At 46.5% G+C, this 21,846-nt stretch overlaps 1 protein-coding gene across 1 annotated transcript in view; it reads left to right on the plus strand.

Annotated features, from left to right (window-relative positions):
• The window catches only part of LOC147746868 (HORMA domain-containing protein 1-like), a 1,271,881-nt gene that overhangs the window by 706,024 nt on the left and 544,011 nt on the right, over positions 1–21,846 (plus strand). The window contains exon 6 of the mRNA XM_086925061.1: positions 10,721–10,741. Coding sequence (XP_086781187.1) covers positions 10,721–10,741 — 21 coding nt within the window. The remainder of the gene's footprint in view (positions 1–10,720; positions 10,742–21,846) is intronic.

Consider the following 21,846-nt stretch of genomic DNA (forward strand, 5'->3'; position numbering starts at 1 on the left):
ACTGAGACCTGGTGGAACGACTCCTCGGTGCCCGACATCGCCATAGCCATCCCGGACGGCTACAAGATCACCCGCAGGGATCGCGCCAACGGAATCAGAGGAGGAATAGCCATTGTCCACAAGTCCACCCTCAAGGTCGCCATCCACACAGATGACACCCTGAATACCGCAGAACACCTCCACTTCCGGATCCACACCGACCCCAACACCACCCTCAGAGGAACACTCATCCACAGAGAAGTGTGGCTCAATGATTAGAGCGGCAGACCCTGATACAGAGGTCTAGCCTGGGACCAGGGTTTGATTCCCCGCCTCGGCGGGTCTTGGGCTCAAAATTCCACGGACCTGATCATTCTCGCCTCGGTGCCTATTCCAATCATGGAGTCCCACTCTGCAACTCTGGGCAATAGCTTGCTTAATCTCCACAACGGCCTCCATAACGCTAAGGATGCCTGGCCTCAACTTTGGGGGTGCCCAGGAGTGGACGCCTCACAGGGAAAGCCAGGATGGGTTCCACAGCGGTATTCGAGCAAGCGCATTGAGACCCTTGCGGGTGAGTAGTGCGGTATACAAGTATCAATTTACAATTTTTTTTTTTACCCCCTGGACCCCGGGCTCACTTCAGCTACTCCATCGCCGACCTCACCAGCACCCACACACTCGCCTCCACGGACTACATCCTCCTCTGGGACCTGAACTTCCACCTCAAGAACAACAACAACGCCAACTCCGCCACCCTGATCGACAACCTCGCCAACCTTGGCCTCAGACAACTCGTCATCGCACCCACCCACGCTGCCGGCCACACGCTGGACCCCGTCTTCTCCACAGGCACCCTTGTCACCTTTGACCACACCACCGAACTCCACTGGCCGACCACCGCTGCATCCATTTCACCTTCAAGAAACCAACTATGCACCACTGCACCCGACAGCTGCCACGCTGCTGCTGGAGCAAAGTCACCGAAGACCAGCTGATCACCACCCTCGCCCAGAACCCACCCGCCAACCCCACCAACCCAGACGCCGCAGCCTATAACCTCAGACAGTGGATCGACAACTGCGTCAACACCCTCGCCCCGCTCAAGAAACCCTCCAACAGCCACACCAGCAAGAGAGCCATCTGGTTAACCAACGAGCTCCAGACCTCCAAACGCGCATGCCGGAAACTGGAGAAGATATGGCTCCACAAACGCACACCGGACAACCACGCAGCCCACAAGGACGGCACCCGCCCGCAGAGATCACCACCTCATCAGATTAGCCAAGAGATCCTCCTTCAAAGACCGCTTGGATAACAACGCACACGACAGCAAGGAACTCTTCAGCATCGTAAAGTAACTCTCCAACCCCAGCACCAACGCCAACGACATCCCGCCCTCACAAGAACTGTGCGACTCACTAACCATCTTCTTCCACCGCAAGATCGATGACATCCACGACAGTTTCAACACCACGATCACCCCTACTATGCCAGACTCAACCTCCCCTGTAAACACTACCAGCGCCAATCGCCTGATCTCCTGGTCCAACGTCAACGACGACGAGACATGCAAGGTCATGAACTCCATCCACTCAGGATCTCCGTCAGATCCGTGCCCACACCATGTATTTAACAAAGCAAATGCAGCCATCGCACCCCAACTACGGAAGGTCATCAACATCTCCTTTGAAACAGCGACATTCCCGGAAAGCTGGAAGCACGCTGAAATCAAACCCCTCCTCAAGAAGCCCAAGGCGGACCCCAAGGACCTCAAGAACTTCCGGCCCATCTCCCTGCTCCCGTTCCGGGCAAAGGTCATCGAGCAAATCGTCAACATGCAATTGGCCCACCACCTGGAAGACAACAACATCTTGGACCCGTCCCAGTCCGGATTCAGACGAAACGACACCACCGAGACAGCCCTCATCGCCGCCACAGACGACATCAGGCGCCAACTAGACAACGGTGAAACATCAACCCTCATCCTCCTGGACCTGTCAGCCACCTTCGACACGGTCTGCCATCGCACTCTAAAGACACGCCTCCTAGAAGTCGGAATCCAAGAGAAGGCCCTTGACTGGACCACGTCCTTCCTCTCCGGCAGAATCCAGAGCGTCCAACTCCCACCCTTCCGATCTGAAGCCACCGACATCATCTGCGGCGTCCCCCAGGGCTCAGCTCGACGCTGTTCAACGTCTACATGCCCCCCCTCGCACAAGTGGCCTGCCATCACAACCTCAACATCATCTCCTACGCTGACGACACCCAGCTCATCCTCTCTCTCACCAAGGACCCACATACCACCAAAACCAACCTCCACGAGGGAATGAAGGCCGTCGCCGACTTAATGAGGAGCAGCCGTCTGAAGCTGAACTCGGACAAGACGGAGGTCATCTTCCTCTGACCCACCTCTCAGCCTGGGATAAATCCTGGTGGCCGAGCACACTGGGACAGCACCAACACCCACTGACCATGCACGCAACCTAGGATTCATCCTTGACTCCTCCCTCTCCATGTCTAAGCAGGTCAACGCCATCTCCTCCTGCTACAACACCCTCCGCATGCTCCGTAGGATATACAAGTGGATCGCGACCGAAACAAGAAGAACGGTGACACAGGCCCTTGTCAGCACAAGACTTGACTACGGCAACGCACTCTACGCAGGAATCCCAGCCAAACACCTACGACGACTACAACACATCCAAAACTCCTCCGCCCGACTGATCGTCAACGTCCCCTGCCGCAGCCACATCACCCCTCACCTGAGAGACCTACACTGGCTCCCCGTCGACAAGAGGATCACCTTCAAGCTCCTCACCCACGCACATGAAGCACTCCACAACGACGGACCAGCCTACCTAAGAGGTGTGGCGCCACTGCTAGGGCGACTGACTCCGGAATCTGGGGATCGCGGTTCGATCCCCCTTCCGGCGGCAGATTTGCCCAGCACCATGTGACTCTGGGCATTAGCTTGCTTAATCTTCCCGACGGCCCCCAGCACCTAGAGACCCTTACGGGTGATTGTTTGCGCTTTACAAATGTGGATTATTATTATTATTACCTGAACTGCAGACTCATCTTCTACACCCCCACCCGCCAGCTCAACTCCGCCAGCCTCGCCCTCTCTACTGTCACTCGCATTCAAGGAACGACCTCCGGCGGCAGATCCTTCTCCTACCTCTCCGTAAAGACCTGGAACACCCTCCCTACCCACATACCGCAGACATAAGACCTACTGGCCTTCAGAAGACTCCTCAAGACCTGGCTCTTCAAGCAGTAGCAGCACCCCCCCATCCCCATAGCGCCTTGAGACCCTCATGGGTAAGTAGCGCGCTTTACAAGTACTCTGATTGATTAATTGATTGATTAATCTTTAGACTTGCTACCTTCTTTTTGGTGAATTGGGTCTTCTTAATTTTTCGGAACGTGCACGCGTTCTTCCTTTTGTTCTGATCGTCCTCCTCTTTCGGATATCTGCATGGAAGTCTGAAAGGTACGAGAGGAACGTGTATCAGTATCTTGATATCTATCAGGTTTTCTCAAATTATCCCTGTTTCTGAGTTTATACCTCTTTTCAGAAGGCTCCTGTTGAGGAGACCTTCCTCTGGACTGAGAGTGCTTCTCTTTAGGAAGTGTCTGTTTTGTGTTTTCCCACTTCTTTTTAGAAGTAGTGAGATCATATTTAATAAAAACTTTTTCAGGATTTTCTGTTAGTTTGGGTTATACTGGTTTCCCACCCAAACTATCCCTACCTAGCTCTTTATAGGATTTTTCAATAATTCTTGCAAGTTCATGTGGTTGCTCTGTTATATCAGTTTCTTTTAGTTTTTGGCGGATTGCCATGGATGCTGCTTCCCCTTTGATGTTAGCTAATAGTATAGTCGAGACCTGTTTGAAATCTTTTAGTAACTTCATGCCAAAGATATAAGGCAAGTTCTGGTCCGTATTTATTTTGAATCTGTCTTAGGACGTCTGGTATTACTGCCATAGATGGAACACCATGTGTTTTTGTGTAGATTAAATCAAAGACTGTACCCCAAGTGTCACAGTCCTCTACGCGTGGTGCAATCCCCATTGGTAAACAGATTGTTAAAATTCTGTGTTTGTCATGAGGTGTACTATCAGGGAATACTGCCTCAATTTGAGTGATTTTTTGAGCTAACCAGAATGAAATTTGTTCCCTTTTTGCGGGGAATGTACCAATGACGGATTGCATAGTCCGTGGTGTAATTTTGTTTGTGTTCCCCTGATGAGGGGTGTGCTGTGGAATCCTTATAGTAGGTTGGACTTTTAAAGTCCGCACGACATATTGAACCAATTGTCTGTGTATTTTCATTAACTGTTTTAGCTGAGCTAACAGTTCTGGACCTGTCATTCTTTCAATGTCAGGATGTGGTGTATAGCTGGCTAGTACCGGCCATGTTGCTCCTGGTCTACCTAGGGAACCGAGCCTGGTAATGTGATTTTGATGTTGTAGGGCGCCTTTAAACCAGAGCTGATGCTCTTGGTAAGTTAGTGGAATTTCAACGTCCTCCAAAGGAACGTATTCTGCTGGAGGTTCCTCTACTTTGTAGTAGTGGAACTTGTGTGTTACTGGATTTGCTTCAGGAAACAGAATCCATGAATAGAATACCTCTCTCGCCCGATATTCATGTGCCTCTATAACAAATATTACTTTACCACTTCTCGATGATACTCCATTTACTATAAGTTTTATAGTGATTGTTTTCCTTATATTTAACGGGATGAGTATAGCATCCAGGTTATTTTGTTGGAGACTTGTGTCGTCTAGAACTGCTTGAGCTGCTGCTGCAGCTCTCTCCCTTTCGTCGTCACTCTCTGACATTTTGTTGACTGAAAGTTTGCAGCGCAAGTTTCAAGGAAACAAAGATAAGGTGCACAATATTTTTGAAACACTGTGTCCTTCAACGTTGAACAAACCAAAAAACTAATATATAGGATTTTCGTCCTACTCACTTATGGTGGATATTATATCCTTTTACCCACTCCAGACGTCTATTGGAGTATTTTACTAGGGTCTGTGTGAAAAGCACGACTGAGTTACTCTAGTATCTAGCGTTAAATTATCGCCTTACCAAACGTTGGGCACCATGTAGTGTAGTTGCTATATTCCCAATAGGCTCTACGCATTGGAATAAAATATCCTATAGATTAGACGTAGGGCTGAGGTCAACTAGGTCTCTATCGAATATACTAGACTTAATTGTGTGTGCCAGCTAGCTTAGAGATCACTAGAAAGTATCTCAAATTCATTAGAAGGGATTAGTTTCTGACAGCCGCATAAACATGACAACTTTGTTTCCCAAGAATAAGAAATGTATCTCTAGAGTTGCTTAAACCATAGATAGTTATTTCACTCAGTCAATCGTGCATGCTTCGTTTCACCAGAGGTGCAGAGAAATAGAGAGACGGGTATTTTCAATAAAAAGGTATTTATTGTACAGTCTTCTTTCTCACGCAGAGGAAATGAACTGCTACAATCGTAATAGTGGTTGTAAAGTACAATACGTACAGTACGAAGAGTATTATAAAATAATACTGTAAAAGCATGATATTGTTTCTAAGCCATAAAATACATAGAATGCATACATCCATACTAATATAATAAAGAGAGAGCCCAAACCTTTGAGGCTGGTAATCCCAGGAACCACAGCACCAATCGCAACACCCAATACAGCGTTGGAAAGGGCAGTTGCAGCAGAAGGACATAGGCTATGCAGACGCCCACCATATACATTTAAAAAGTAAAAGAACCGTGCCAGCAAAGTAGTCCCTTTTGGGCGTGTCTGCGTTGTGCTGTGGGCTTGTGCTGGCGGGGCGTGACAAATGCTGGGGGCGTGTGGTACGTTCCGCCCTTCGGGCTGGACTGTTCCCATGAGGCACAGGGTCAAGGCTGATTTGCATATGGCCATGTCTGTACTGGGGTGGTGTGGAGTGCAAAAAAACGATGAATTTAGGCCCAGATCTCTGTATTGGGGTGAATGTATGACATTGTTCTGCATTCTGTCCATCAACTGTTGTTTTTGCATTTGTCACCCCGAGTGGGATGGGTAAGCTCAGACGTGAGTCCCATGCTCTCCACACCACTGGAGTTGAGCTATCCTGGCTGAAGACGGCTGATGGCCAGAAATACGTCCTAGGATGCTTGAGTCCGGTCCAGAAAGACATGGCTTGGCAGTTTGGCCTGGAATGTTCCTGTGAGGCACAGGGTCAAGGCTGATTTGCATATGGCCATGTCTGAACTGGGGTGGTGTGGAGTGCAAAAAAAACGATGGATTTAGGCCCAGATCTCTGTATTGGGGTGAATGTATGACATTGTTCTGCATTCTGTCCATCAACTGTTGTTTTTAAATTCCGCCCTTCATGCCATGTCTCATATCGTGTGCGGGACGCGCGTTGTGTCAAATATTTCATTGTTTTTTTTCTCAGGTTCTGTACATTCCAGCTCCGGGTGTCCACCCTGCTCCCTTTAAATACCCCTGCACCCCATAATCAAAACCCACCCTTACTCCTTAAAATACCCCAACACCCTTAAACACTAACCCATCTTAACCCTATAAATATACCCTGTAAACCAAAACCCAAACCTATACCTAAATCCTAAAAATACCCCTGTACCTCAAAACCCAAACCTAGCCCTGAACCCTTAAAATACCCTTGTACCCCAAAACCCAAACCTACCCCTGAACCCTAAAAATACCCCTGCACCCCAAAACCCAAACTTAGCCCTGAACCATAAAAATAACCCTGTACCCCAAAACCCAAACCTACCCCTGAACCCTAAAATACCCCTGTATCCAAAAACCCAAACCTAGCCCTGAACCCTAAAAATACCCCTGTATCCCAAAATCCAAACCTAGCCCTGAACCCTTAAAATACCCATGTACCCCAAAACCCAAAACTACCCCTGAACCCTAAAAATACCCCTATACCCCAAAACCCAAACCTAGCCCTGAACCCTAAAAATACGCCTGTACCCCAGAACCCATACCTACCCCTAAACGCTAAAACTACCCCTGTACCCCATAACCCAAAACTATATCTGAACCCTTAAAATACCCAAACACCCCAAAACATATACCTCAGTACTCCAAAACATATACCCCTATACCCATACTTACCTTATCCAAACATTAAAAAAAAACATGCTTTTACCATTCATGCATTTACCACGAATTTCGTTGTAAATGTATGCGTGGTAAAAGCATATAAAATGTAATGCCAAGCGTTATAATGGCATTGCGGAGTCATGGTACTTTCATAATGAAAGTATGCGGAGTGATGGTCTGCGGAAAGAAAGTTGCGGAATAATGGGTGTTTACCCTCCCCCGGTAAGTACATTGGTGGCACGGTGGCCCACATCTCCAGCAACATACTCATATTTTTTCACCACCGATTTGAAAAATGCACAGGTCTCTCTCATTGATGGCCAGCACCGACATACTCTTTTAGACACACCTCCCGCCACAAGTTCTAGAATTGCGAACTTTAGAGCTGGGGAGCTACGTTCGAATCTCGGCATCAGGTCAACATCCTGTGATTCCAGCAAATTGCTTTGTCTCCCCGTGCCTACTACAAATTAATGTGTTCTTCTGTAATGTAAATTGTGCTCATGACATGTTGTCGAGTTCGCGCTATATAATATTGCAAGGAAAAATAAAGTAGGGAAACTCATGTTGACACACTACTGAATGCGCACTCTTAAGTGCATCAGCAGTGCATTGTGAATCAGAGCGTTTCACAGGCCTGTCACAGATAAGAAATGCTATCAAAACGAAATCCTACAAAACAATATACTACTGGCCGGCAGCAATTCATACCCGGACAACGTCGGGACGGGCTGCTAGTTATTAAATAAAGACTAAAAAGTACTCAACTGGTGTTTCTAAAATACGCCTACCCCGGTGTACCTAACCTAGGTCTAGTACAAGGGAAGAAGTAAGTGAGGTGTAGCTTAGTTTCAGTATTCTTTTGCCAAGAATCTAATCCAAGAATTCTCTAAGGGTCTAATCAGCTCCGTACCTTGGTTTAGAATGAAGGAGGTCTGGTATCTCTCTCTCACGACTCGATTTCCCAACAACCCGCAAGGGTAGCTTTGAAACACTGGAACTGGATTTCTCGGCAAGAGAAAAGACAGCGTCTCTCTCAGTGCGTCTGTTGGAGGGTCGGCTTCTTTCGGCACTTGCTGCATTGAGATGCATCGGGCAAGTAGATAGTCGAACTGCTCCAAACCACCGTGTGTTTGACTGAGCAAGTGTGGGCATATTTATACCTTGATGATGCCTAGTTTGACGTAAGGTTGGACATAATAACGTCATCAAAGACTCAGTTCTTTGAAAACCTCTGGAGTTCTTGGATAAATCAATATTCAAGCAAGGGGAAGTCCCTGACTGCTGAAGGCGGGTTTTTCCAAGAAATCGTTGTGGATTTTCGGAACATGCCGTATTTGGACTGCATAGGCTAAGTCTAAATATGGTTATGATTTCTATGCCTATATAAGAATAGGGTGTTTTATACCTATATATGGGCTTGAATCGGGAAAATTACACTAGGGTCCTAAATTCATATACAACAGTTTCTTTCTGGGGATTGATGGCGGCAGCAATCCTTGCCTCATAGAATTCAGACTTCCGTGATATGATGGCCTGTTTATAGGAGGGGAACGTTGATACATAAATAGCCCGAGCGCTAGGTTCATAAGCTTTATGCCAGTAGAGAAACACATACTCTGCGTAATAGATCAACCAAGGGCTGATCATAAACATAACTAGTAGCATGAACAGGACTATAAGTAATGGACTAATACAAACCGATCTTCCGTAGAAATCACACCCTGACTGAAAGGCCATCAGACATGCACAACAAATACAGATTGCAGTGACACACTTATGCCGTACACTTGATCACCAAACCACTGTCCACAGAGTGCAACTAATCAGGTGTAAAAACAGAGTTATACATATATACTGAGCTCACAACAGATACAAACATACCCTGATAGAATACAAATACCCTTTGGACACACACACTTTACAGATGTGCACACACACACACACATCCAGCAGGCACATTTTCTGAACAATATATCGCACAAGGAATGCTCACAAAGCATGACAAACTGCACTAACAGGAATGCACATTGTAATTGTATTTATCTAGCGCATACTACCCCTGATGGGGTGTTGAAGCTTTTTTTAGCAAGTAGCCTGCTACTCCAGAACCCCAAACGGATTATTGGTGGGTTAGCATTGGGAGATATGTGTTAATTTGAGCTGTGGACATGTAAGTCTGTTAGTTCAATTGACTAGATAAAGGTGGGATAGAAGAGGAAAGAGTCTAGAAGGTGTTATTTGGGAGATCATAGTAGTAAGACCACTGATGAGGTATCAAAGCGCTTTTCAGCGAGTAGCATGCTACTCTGGAACTCAGAGAGGATTAGTGTTGGGTAAGGTACTGTGACCCTCTTTCAGCCTCCTAGGCTTACCTGTAGGCTCGTCTAAGAAGTTGCCAAGCAATGACCAAATCACTGCAACTAGAAAAGGGGTGTGTTCAACTTTCTAATCACAAGCTGTGTCTTATAGAGCTGGTAGGAAAGGGTAAATGTAGGGGCAAAGAGGGTTAGGAAAACCTGGGTTTAGCAGCATTATGTTTGGCTAACTGTGAGCAGAATTGCACAGAATTCACTAACTTTTACACAAGTGCAGCTTGTCACCAACAATACTGTAAATTCTACCAGAGTACAGAGGCAATTATAGTGACAGATGCTCATATTTAATTATCTTGAAGGACCAAATCAAACTGAACATTCTTGTATCTTTAAAACGCAATTGCTTTTTGGGCTTGGAAGACTTGGGCCAGATGTAGGTAATCTCAATTTACCTATTCTTAAATACCGAATTTTACCGATTCGGTATTTAAGAATAGGTAAATGGGATGTAGGTAATTTTTCATTAAAAATTACTGAATCTGTAAGTTCTGGTAATTACCGAATTGGTATTTACCTCTTCGGTAATTGCCATTAATTCTTTTGGGCCTGGAGGCCCCTCAGGATGGAATGGCAATTACCGAATCGGTGAATACCGATCCGGTAAAAGGGGGAAAACATTGAAGGGTGGCAGGGTGTCACTTTGACACCCTATTGTACCCCTCAATTCTGTATGGGTGCACATGTGGCAGACATACATGCCCTAAGGGCATGTATGTCTGCCACAGGGTGTCATTTTCAAAGGTGCCATGTGGCAGACATACATGCCCTTAGGGCATGTATGTCTGCCACATGGCACCTTTGAAAATGCCACAGATTTGCATTTTCAAAGGTATTTGTTATTTACCACCAACTTATAGTTGGTGGTAATTAACGAATCCTAAAATGGGAAAAGCACTCATTTAAGTGCTCCCTACATTTCAGATTCGGCAATTTACCGATTCGGTGTTTTTAAGAATCGGTAATTTACCGAATTCTTAAATACCAATTCGGTAAATTACCGAATCTGAAAAGTAGCCAACTACATATGAAAAGCCTAATTCCTGTCGGTAACGGCCGAAATTCGGCAGTTGCAGACCGGAATTAGGCTTCCTACATCTGGCCCTTAGTGTGGGTGGCAGATAGTGGAGTCAGTAAATTGTTGGAGTAGCCAATGTATGTATTATATGCATCTGTGTATAGACTATTTAAATTATTGAAGAAACTAATTTTGTTACGTTACGTTTTTTACAGTTACACATGATGATCCTTGGAGTAAGTACATTTAAGCATCTGTATGTAGAAATTAATATTTTTTATGATCTTTATGATAAGTATGACATTAAGATTTTGTTAATGAACAAAAACTCTTCAACAGCAATACGGCTGCAGCATGTAATTCAGGGAACACAAGCTTCTTTGAACAAAACGCTACAATTAAATGAGAACACAACATATGAAACAACATTCATAGATAATGAAAACACAAAACCAATAATCAAAGCACTAAATATTCCAGGAGAAGTCAATTGTTTGATAAAACAGTATCTGGTACTCTAATTTGATGCCTCTTTCCTACTGGGTCAAATGTCCTTAGGATAGCACAGTGTAAGTTGTTAGTATTTTCTTGTTTTGGTACCCTTCACAAAGGACTCCGAAGATGCCAATGAGTTCAAGGGAAGTTGGAGCGCCACCCACCCATGGATAACCAGGATACCTACACTAGGGAGGCCAGGTGCAATAGGTGCAAAGTGGTATCGGAACCGCTTATAGAATCCAATGGAGGGTCTTGGAAGTCGAGCAGCTGCAGCGACTCGTGGCTCAGGACGGTAGAACCCAAATGTGGATTCCGGATGAGAAGTACCTGAAAGCAGAGGGAACAGAGTCCAAATCACCTGTAGGTGTCCAGGAGGCACAGGAGCACAATGTCACCCCTTGTCAGAGGGACTTGCTGTAGCACAATGGTCTTGATGAATCAGCTTTGGAGCCCAGGCGACGGTGCAGGAGCTGTCCCTCAGCAGATGAGGAATGGAGGAAGGTCGGTGGCTGACAGGACCACCAAAAAGCCTTGCCAGCCACAACAGTCAGGTCGAAGGAAAAAATGCTTGGATGCAGACCAGCAAGGTCTGTGGGACTAACCCAGCAAGGTTAAGTCACGGCCAGCCCTCAGCACACAGGAGAGCCTGCAGGAATCGTTGGAACCCCCACAAGGACACTCTGGCAGCAGGCCCAGGAAGTTGCCGGAAAATCTCAATAGCACACAGTAGATGGAGGTAGCCCACAGTGCAGAGGATGCAGACAGGATGCCGTTTTTCGAGCCCAACGAGGTTGGGGCTTTCTGGACTGCCAAGATCTTTACTGAGGATAGCCAACAAGCCTTGGCAACAGCTGACAGACAGAGTGTACAGGGAAGCAGTTCAGGTCGGCTGGAGAGGAATTACAGTCTCCCAAGTTGCAGGAATGACTGGTCAGGCCTTTGGGGAGCCAACAAACTGCCACATGTGTTGCAGAGCCAGGAGGTGTCTGTGGGACATCAGTATCAGCAGAACAGTCTTCGACGTTGGGATGGCCGTGGATGCAGGGAAGTGACTCCTTCACTCCAAGGGAGATTCCTTCTTGCTTGGATGCATGCAGAGTCCTTGCTGACTCAGAGGATGCACAGCCATAGAGTTGTAGAAACTTGGAAGAGCAAAGAGAGTTAGTTGCACCAGCAATCTTTCCACCAAGAGCAGTCTTGTCTTTGGTCATGGCTCAATCCAGTAGCAGAGTTCCAGTGTCCAACAGAAGAAGAGTCTTCAAACAGATCTTTAAGAATCTTGACGCAGTCCAGGAGGAATCTAAGGACCCACCTTCAAGGGAACCCTTAAGTAACCCAAAAAAGGTGAAGGACATCTTCTGTAGTGACCCAGACCGACCTATCAGGGGAGTCAGGGATGCTACTCAGCTGGCCTAGCCAGTCAGTTGCTCCTAGAGGGGCCAGGGTACAAGATGGCGAAATCAAGTGGCCACCTGGAGGAGCTTTGGGCGCCTCCCTAGGGAGGTTCCGGAAAGGGGGTGGACACTCCTCTGCCCTTTGTGTAGTTTTGCGCCAGAGCAGGGCAACACTGGTTTATGCAAGAATTACATCAAATGTGCCCTTCAATGCAGTCTGGTGGCGCTCGGTAGCTCCCTCACCCTACCTAATTCTAAAGGAGAGGTGGTCACACCGCTCCTTCATAGGAAATCCTTTGTTCAGCAACCCTTGCTCAATCTAGGCTCATCAGCAAGGGGCAGAACATTGCCTGAGGCTGGCAACAGTGCGAGCTGGCAGGCAGACCCTATGAGGCTATACTGGTAGGTATTGGGGGATGCTCTAAGGAGCCCCCCAGTACATGGTATCATGCAACTAACACTGGAATCGGTGTTGTTGCATGATTCTAACATGTTTGATACCAAACATGACCGGGTTCAGAGCAGCGATTATGTAGTGTGGCATCTCGACTTGACAGTATCCATTACATACCTTAAAATGGCTGTCTTACACTTACAACGCCCAGAGAATGGAGTCCAGGGTTTTTAGGGGTACCACTGATCGTGAACGGGTACCCACAATCTTAGAATCGGGCACCCTGTCCTTGGACTGAAGGGCCTACCTTAGGGGTGGCTTATAGGTTTAATGTGCAGTGACCAGGATATAAGGAAAACCTTATATCTAAAGTGAAAGGTGCATCCACTGTTTCACGCAGACTATGATAGGAGCACTGCAAACACAGTTTGCAAAGACTCATGGATGTCACAACACATGCTGCAGCCCATTGGAGACCCCTGGTGTACCAATTACCTGGGTACCTCTTATCATTTATAATAAGGACTTACAGTGGTCCCCAGGATGCCAATTGTGGGGTGTACAAAATACCAGCAAATTTAGAGGGGAGAGCACTGCTACTGGGTTCTGGTTAGCAGGATCCCTGTGAACTACATTCAAAACACATTGACACTAGGCAAAAAGTAGGGGTTTCTTTGCCAGAAAGATTGTTCTCTTCCAGGGGATCCTCATCAATAGTCATAAGCACTGAATATTCCCACCCATGTGCGGGACCCTGGAAACAATATAAAAATATATATGTAAAAACACATATATCTCGCTCCACATATATGTACGTACATATATTATTTTTCTCACACCAATGCAGCCCCAAAACTGAGGCTAAAACAATGTAATCACATGTACATGTACTGCAATTAGTAAGGAAACAAAAAACACATTAGGTCAAATATCCCTTGAACTTTCTGTTTTAATGAGTAAAACCACTCTTAAATCCTGAAAAGTGCTAATAAATAGACATTGTTAGCCCTCAGGCTGCATTATAAAACAATAGCATAGAAAATGAAACAATTTTCAACAAAATCTGGCACCGTGTTTTTAAGGCAGCCATGACCCCAGGCTTCCCATCATGCCTCAGGGGTGACAGTTAGGTCAGTTGTTCTTTGCATAACCCTGAAGACAGGGCTCAACCATAAGATTGTAATAGTAACGAATCTCACTTACCTGGGGAGGCAGGTGGGTTGCTTATGACTTTGATGAGGATACCCCTGGAAGAGAACTATGATTACAGGTAAGTAACTTATCCTTCTCTTCCAGGGGATCCTCATCAATAGTCATAAGCACTGAAAGGAATAGCAAGCCCATCAACAACCTGCAGGTAAATGAGAAGTACATGACCCAACCAAATCATAACAGCCAATAACTCAGCTGTTAAACAGATTCCTCAGGGAGGCCTGGCCCACCTGGGTATATGCTCTCGTGTCAGAATCTAGACAGTAATGTCTGGTAAATGTATGGACAGACCTCCAGGTCGCCACTTTACAAATCTCAGACATGGGCACATTATGCAGGTAAGCCGCCGTGGCAGCTCTACCTCTAGTGGAATGTGCTTTAGGGGTAAACCCCAGAGGTTTTTGTGCCAATTGGTAAGCAAGTTTGATACACGAAATGATCCACCTGGAAATGGAAGGTTTCGATGCTGCATGACCAGTTCTGATCGATCCATAGTTAACAAATAACTGATCAGAATGCCGAATAGACTTGAACCTGTCCAGATAGAACTTTAAAACCCTTTTCAGGTCCAAAGAGTGTAAAGCCCTCTCAGCTGGAGTAGAGGGATTGGGAAAGAAAGTGGGCAGAGAAATCGACTGATTGACATGAAAATCTGACACCACTTTCGGCAGGAAAGAAGAGTGCTTTCTCAGCACCACTCTATTCAAATGAAACACTGTATATGGTTCCTTGGTACAGAGAGTCTGAATCTCGCTCACCCTACGAGCTGACGTAATAGCAACCAAAAAAGCGGCTTTCCAGGAAATATGCTGTAAAGTAGCTTTATGAATGGGCTCAAAAGAAGGGCCCATCAATTAGGATTACAGGTAAGTAACTTATCCTACTTTCCTACATGCATTCCCGCTACCAGTACCTTTTCTTCACCCATTCAGGTATATTGTAACTTGTTTCCCTAGCACTCTTGCCTTAATCCGTATGTGCCATTCCATTAGCCAACTACAGCAACTGATTGGAATGTTGTCATTCGTCACCAGTGATTTTCATTAGTCTGAGTCCTAATGCTCCTTGCACCCAGTCCTAAAAAAATGATGATGTCTGCCCTATGACAGCCCTATCCACAGGTTTTAGTATAACTAGAGATTACCCCAGTATTGGAACTTTCATAGATTCCCATGCTTTGTATCATTCCCCGTCGTCAGAATGGGAGCCTCGGTAAATAGAAAATACCATAGCAGTAGGTACAAAAGAGAAAATTAAGGGACCAAAAAAAGTTGCAACAACCAATCAGAACAGCCTCACCCCGTAGAACCCTCCTGAGGGAGCCTCAGATTTTCTACCGCACGTTGTGCTAAGGGAGTCTCCTCTGAGCTCTGCACCAGTTTTCTTTCTTCAGTATCAAAAAACAACTATGTTTCAGCAAAGATGTCGGATAAAGAAAAGAAAGCCTTGTTCAAGGCTTGCGCTACCTGTTCTAAGAAGCGTCTGTATGTGGATGACAAGCATACAGAGTGTATTTATTGCTTGTACCCGGACCACAAGGCAACAGAATGTAAGATTTGCAGGACCTTCTCTTCTAAAACATTGAGAGACAGAGAAGGAAGACTTCTAACATGGCTGCAAAAGATGAAGTCTAGAAAGGAGGTCATTTCCAGTGACAGTGAAGATTCCTATTCCGCTTCCTCTTCAAGAAGATCTAAAAAGAGGGGTAGGTCTTTCCCTTCAACATCCACTGAGCCTCCTTCTAAGACCTCTCAAAAGACCTCTGATAGGTCTGGTAGGTCTAGTCCCCGAAAATTTCCTCACCGAGGTGCAAAGGAGAAAGTGGGATTGGTTTCTGAGGTGGTATCTTCTCAGAAGGGGTTTCAAGGGCTTCTGTTATCTCTCCACCTGCTGGGAAACAAAAAGGTTTTAAAAAACCTAGTTCCCTACCTCAGGATTTGAACTTTGACAAGAAATCACGGTCGTCGACGGTGACATCTTGAGGTACGTCGACGACGACGGCAAAAATCCTTCAATCTCCTGTTTCTGCCTCGTCGACGGGACCGTCGACGACGACAGCCTCAACGTCTACGACTGGACCATCTCTTTCTTCATCGTCGACGAGATTGATATCCTCGACGAGGATGACGCCGACGGTGGTGTCGACGACGTAGGAGACAACGTCGACCACAACAATGGCAATGACGACGTCGCATTGATTCTGACGACGAGCTCGTTGTCGTCGACTATTTCACCTTCGTCGACTACGGTTTTGACTCCTTCGACGGCGCTCTCGTCGACGATTACCCCATCGGCGTCGATTCAAAAAGTGAGGATTTCGATAAAAAGACGCCAAATAACTCCGGATATGACGTCCCCTCGAAGGGTGACACCCTTGCCTCCTGCCTTGCTTTTAGAGGAGGGGTCTTCAGAGGAGGATGACGATGAAGATGGTGGACCTTATGGAGATGCATACAGTCCATCGCAGCTCCACGTCAAATATCAGGATTCTGATTCAGAGGGCTACTATGAAGAAGTGCGTCAGCCTCCTCCCAGAGAGAGAATCCCAGAGCAATCTCAACAGGTTATAGTTTTGATGCCCTCTTCCCTGATAACTGACCTACAAATGATGTTGATGGACTGCAGGAGAAGGTTTCCTTCCCAAACTCCTGAAACCATTCAGATGCCCCCCTCCACCATTGCCACCTTCCACTTCAGCTGAAGTTCAGCCAAGAGATCAAGAACCTGCGGAGGTTCAGCAGGAAATACCATCAGGGCAAGTGTATGGGGACAATAATGATGAAGATTCCTCAGATGATGCAGGTGATGTGACAGAGGTCCTGGGTCCGAAAAGAATGGGACGAGTTCATCATTCCGGATCCACCTTCACCTTCACTGGATCCGGTAGATTCACCACCAGCTGACATTGGTGGTTTCCATAACCTCATAGAGAGGGCTTCAAAACGATTTGGCCTGCCAGTTACAAAGGTTCAATCAGACTGCTTTCTTTATGATTTTAAAGAACCATACAGAAAGTCCATCCGCTCTATTCCCATCGTAGAGCATGTTTAGTCTGAGGGAAGGTCATGCAGTCTCCAGCAACCGTCATTCCGGTCCTACCGTGGTGTTCCGATGCCGACCGGCCCAAAACCGCAGGAGTGAAGAACGTCCCAATCCTCTACCCTCACCGTGACCCTCAAGTCCCGCAATCAAAACGGATGGTGGAGAACCCGACACCGGGAGAAGGTGGGTAACAAAACAAGGGAACCCAAGGTCTTGGGGAACACAGCTCGTCTCCTCTGGCTTCTTGGCAGCTGATAGCTTGACACAGACGAGACCGCTAAAATGAAAAAAGGGGACAAGATTAAACACACCCCTACTACTATTACCAGTGCCAAGTACACACACGAACTACCGACCTCCCTGCTTACCCCAGTTAACAAACGGGAGTGGCTTGATACGAAACAGGAATTCTTCCACTGCAATCGTATTGGTTGTTTCTTGCGTAACCCCAGACCAACCACGCCCCCTCGTGAAACACCGAGAATGTCAAAGGGGGTAGAATTCACAATCATAAGACAAAAAAGGGACAGGGGAAAAAAAGCATCAAGGGAATTCGAAAAACACCCAAAAAAACCCTGGAATCTAAAAAAGAACACAAAGGTAGCACAAAAAACGCCCGTTATTCAGCTCCTTCGTGAAACCACCCAAACACAACGTACAACAAGATGGTTTAGATACAAAAAGGGGTAATAACGGGACGCCAGAACTCATAGGAAACACAGCCGCGAATCCCAGAACGTCACCGAAGATCAAAAACAGGTCCCCAAAAAGGGTTCAGTAATGCCCAAAGGAATAGGAAAACAGGGTAACAGGGAAAAAAGGGAATCAAAACCCAGCACTGGAAAAGACCGCTTGAACAGAGCTCGAAGGAAGGGGAACAAGGTAGAACCACAGGAACAGGAATCACACGGCAAGGGACCAATAAAGAAACCAAGCACCTGTTTCCTGTTGGCAGCCCCCTTTTAAAGCGAGCCCTAGGGAGCGTCCATAAATTCGCATATGCACTTGGCACTTTAAGAAAAACCGCTGAACGGGGAACTAGACAGAAGGCACCAGGCCCCCTTGAACCCCAACAGTACCCCCTCCCGAAAGCCTTCCTACAGTCCTAGGTTTCCCAGGGTGCAGGCGATGAAACAGACGAACTAACCAGGCAGCATGAACCCTACTCGCCGGAACCCAAGAACGGTCCTCTGGGGGATAACCCTTCCAGTCAATAAGGTAATACAGCCGTCCCTTCATCCGCTCGGAATTCAAAACAGATTTAACCTCATACTCCATGTTATCATCTATCAAAACGGGAGGAGGAGGTGGCAACTCTTGAGAAGTGGTGACGTATGGCTTCAACAAAGAGGTGTGAAATACAGGATGAATACCATACTCAGCCGGTAAAGTCAACCTGATCGCAACTGGATTCACCACCTTCTGGACAGGAAAGGGACCTACAAACCGAGGCTGTAATTTTCTTGGTCCCGGCAACTTCAGATTCTTCGTTGGTAGCCAAACGCTATCCCCAACTGCATACAGAGGAGCTGGCCGTCTATGCCTGTCTGCCTGTATCTTCATGGCTTTCTTGGACTCAAATAATTGCTGTTGGGCTTTCTTCCAGATTTGAATAAAACCCCTACTCAGGGAATCCACTGCTGGCACCCTCTCAGATGGCTGAATAGGAATTGTCTTGGGATGGAACCCCATCGAACAATAAAACGGTGACATGCCTAAAGCTGAGTGCATGCTGTTATTATATGCGAACTCAGCCACAGGAAGGGCTTGTACCCAACTGCCCGTAAGTGACGTTAGCAAACAGCGCAAATACTGCTCCATGGTTTGATTGGTGCGTTCTGTTTGCCCGTCGCTTTGTGGATGGTAAGCTGTTGACAAACGTACTTACATCTTTAATGACCGACACAGGGCAGTCCAAAAATGTGAAGCAAACTGTGCCCCTCTAGCTGAAACGATGGCAGTAGGAACCTCATGCAATCGGATCACTTGGGCCATAAACACATCAGCCAATTCTCTAGATGTGGGTAACTCTGGCAAGGGAAGGAAGTGCGCCATTTTAGTGAATAAATCCACAACGACTAAAATGGCCGTAGACCCTGAATCAAGCGGCAAATCGGTCACAAAGTCCATACTGACCGTATACCAGGGGGAGGGAGGCACTGGCAAAGGGTGCAACAACCCAGATGGAGACATGTGCGAGGACTTACTAACAGCACACACCGGGCATGAGGCCACAAATACCTGTACATCATGGGCCAGAGACTTCCACCAAAACCAACGCATACACAGCTCTTTGCTCTTATTGACCCCCGGAAGCCCAACCAAGGACGATGAATGACAATATGTAAGAACCAGTGTACGCAACTCAGGGGGCACAAACAACTTCTTTGCCTGATACAATAACCCATCCTTTAACGTGATTCCAGGTTACGACAGCCACGGAGCCAGATCCAACTGTTTCATTTCATCCTGCACTTTAACCATGAAATCGTCTATGGAAGCACAACCAACGATCTTATCACCGGGAATCATAAAACAGGACTCCTCCATCTTGCTTCCCTGTGACAGATACGCATAAATCCGAGATAATGCATCAGATTTCCCCTGTTGAGCGGCTGGCCTATACGTGATGGTAAAATCGTATTCATTAAAGAATAGCACCCATCTCATCTGTCTGGGAGTCAAAGCCCTAGCGGACCGGAAAAACTCCAAGTTCTTATGATCCGTATAGATAGTAATGGGGTGACGAGCCCCCCAAAGGTAATGGCGCCATTCCTCAAAAGACAGCTTTATGGCCTATAGTTCCCTCTCGGCTACCGTATAATTCTGCTCAGCAGGTAGTAGTGTCTTTGAAAAAAATGAAATTGGATGCAACAACCCAGATTCACTGTCACGCTTAGACAACACGCCCCCAACGGCTAGCTGGGACACATCCGCCTCTACATAAAACGGAAGAGCAGGATCAGGATACATCAACGCAGGAGCAGATGTAAAAAGCCTGATCAATCTTTCCAAAGCCAACTGTGCTGCAGGCGTCCAATCAAACACCACTAAGCATGCGCGGAAAATCCGTTACGCTCGCGGATTTTGCGGATTTTCGGTAAATTCGCAATCCGCGAGATTCGCGAATTTCCCGCATAATCCGCAAATTCGCACGCAGCGGATTTTTTTTCTTTGCGGTGTAAGTTCGCAATTGCGAACATGTAGGTGCGGCAGGCAGCAACAATCTCGCACTCGCGAAATTACAAAAATTGCAATTCTGCACAAGAAATCTACTAGCAAGCAGCATAGACCTTCTGAAAATGATTATTTTTATCAGAATAACTCCTCAGGTTGACATTTGGCTGCACTTTTTTAGATTTGAGGCCTTTTGATTTTCTTTGGATAACCTTTGGATTAGAAATCAACTTTCTCATGTAAGCTTGGTGGGGCATTAAAGTTGCTGTAATGCTGCTCTGCAGAAAAACGAGTTTTGCAAAAGTGAAAGCAGGTTCAAAAGTTCAAACTCATCATTAGTAACCGTTCCCTGTAGTGCTTCCTGACAAGGGCCCCTCCAGAGTTCAGTTGCTAGTTGCAACAATTGTGTGACCCTGCTCTGACCCTCACAGCAGGCTCATAGAATAGCTACAAGTAGGCCACAAAGGTCCTGGAAAAAAAAATGCACTGCAACAGAAAGCAAATTACAGATAAGGAAGCAGGTGCCAGACTGGAATTTTAAAACAGTGACATATTAATAAATCAACCCCAAATTAATTCATGTCAGTTGAAGCAGGCAGGTGTGCTTGCTTTTTCCCCCCATAATCTACAGTGATGATGAACCAGAGGGTGGCATAAGGCATTGATGTACCAGAGGGTGGCATGGGTGAAACAGAGGAGGCAGGGGTGAAACAGAGGGTGCTGGGAACCTGTGATGATGAACCAGACGTAGAAACAACATAATCGTGACCGTTGCGAGCCGACATGTAAGTTCGCAATTGCGAACTGTTACAAAACCCTTGCGAACTGTCAGAAATCCTTGCGAACTGGCAGAAATCCTTGCGAACACCAAAAAAAAAAAATCCGCAAATTCCCAGTTCAGTTGCTAGTTGCAACAATTGTATGACCCTGCTCTGACCCTCACAGCAGGCTCATAGAATAGCTACAAGTAGGCCACAAAGGTCCTGGAAAAAAAATTTGCACTGCAACAGAAAGCAAATTACAGATAAGGAAGCAGGTGCCAGACTGGAATTTTAAAACAGTGACACATTAAAAAAATCAACCCCAAATTAATTCATGTCAGTTGAAGCAGGCAGGTGTGCTTGCTTTTTCCCCCCATAATCTACAGTGATGATGAACCAGAGGGTGGCATAAGGCATTGATGTACCAGAGGATGGCATGGGTAAAACAGAGGGTGGCAGGGGTGAAACAGAGGGTGCTGGGAACCTATGATGATGAACCAGACGTAGAAACACATAATCGTGACCGTTGGGAGCCGACATGTAAGTTCGCAATTGCGAACTGTTACAAAACCCTCGCGAACTGTCAGAAATCCTTGCGAACTGTCAGAAATCCTTGCGAACACAAAAAAAAATTAGCGAGAATTCGCGGATTTTGCGGATTGCGAGTTCGCAAATTTGCAAAATTTGCGAACGCCAGATTCGCAAAATTCGCCCATGCTTAAACACCACTCCCTTCTTCAACAATGAAGTCATAGGCGAAACAATATCAGAGAATGACTGATAAAACGCCTGTAGAAGTTGGCGAAACCAAGTAGCACCTGTATATCCTTAACACATGTGGGTATGGGCCAGTTAACAATAGC

Source organism: Lissotriton vulgaris, chromosome 1_1 (assembly GCF_964263255.1).
Source record: "Lissotriton vulgaris chromosome 1_1, aLisVul1.2, whole genome shotgun sequence".
In the NCBI taxonomy this organism is placed as follows: Eukaryota; Metazoa; Chordata; class Amphibia; order Caudata; family Salamandridae; genus Lissotriton; species Lissotriton vulgaris.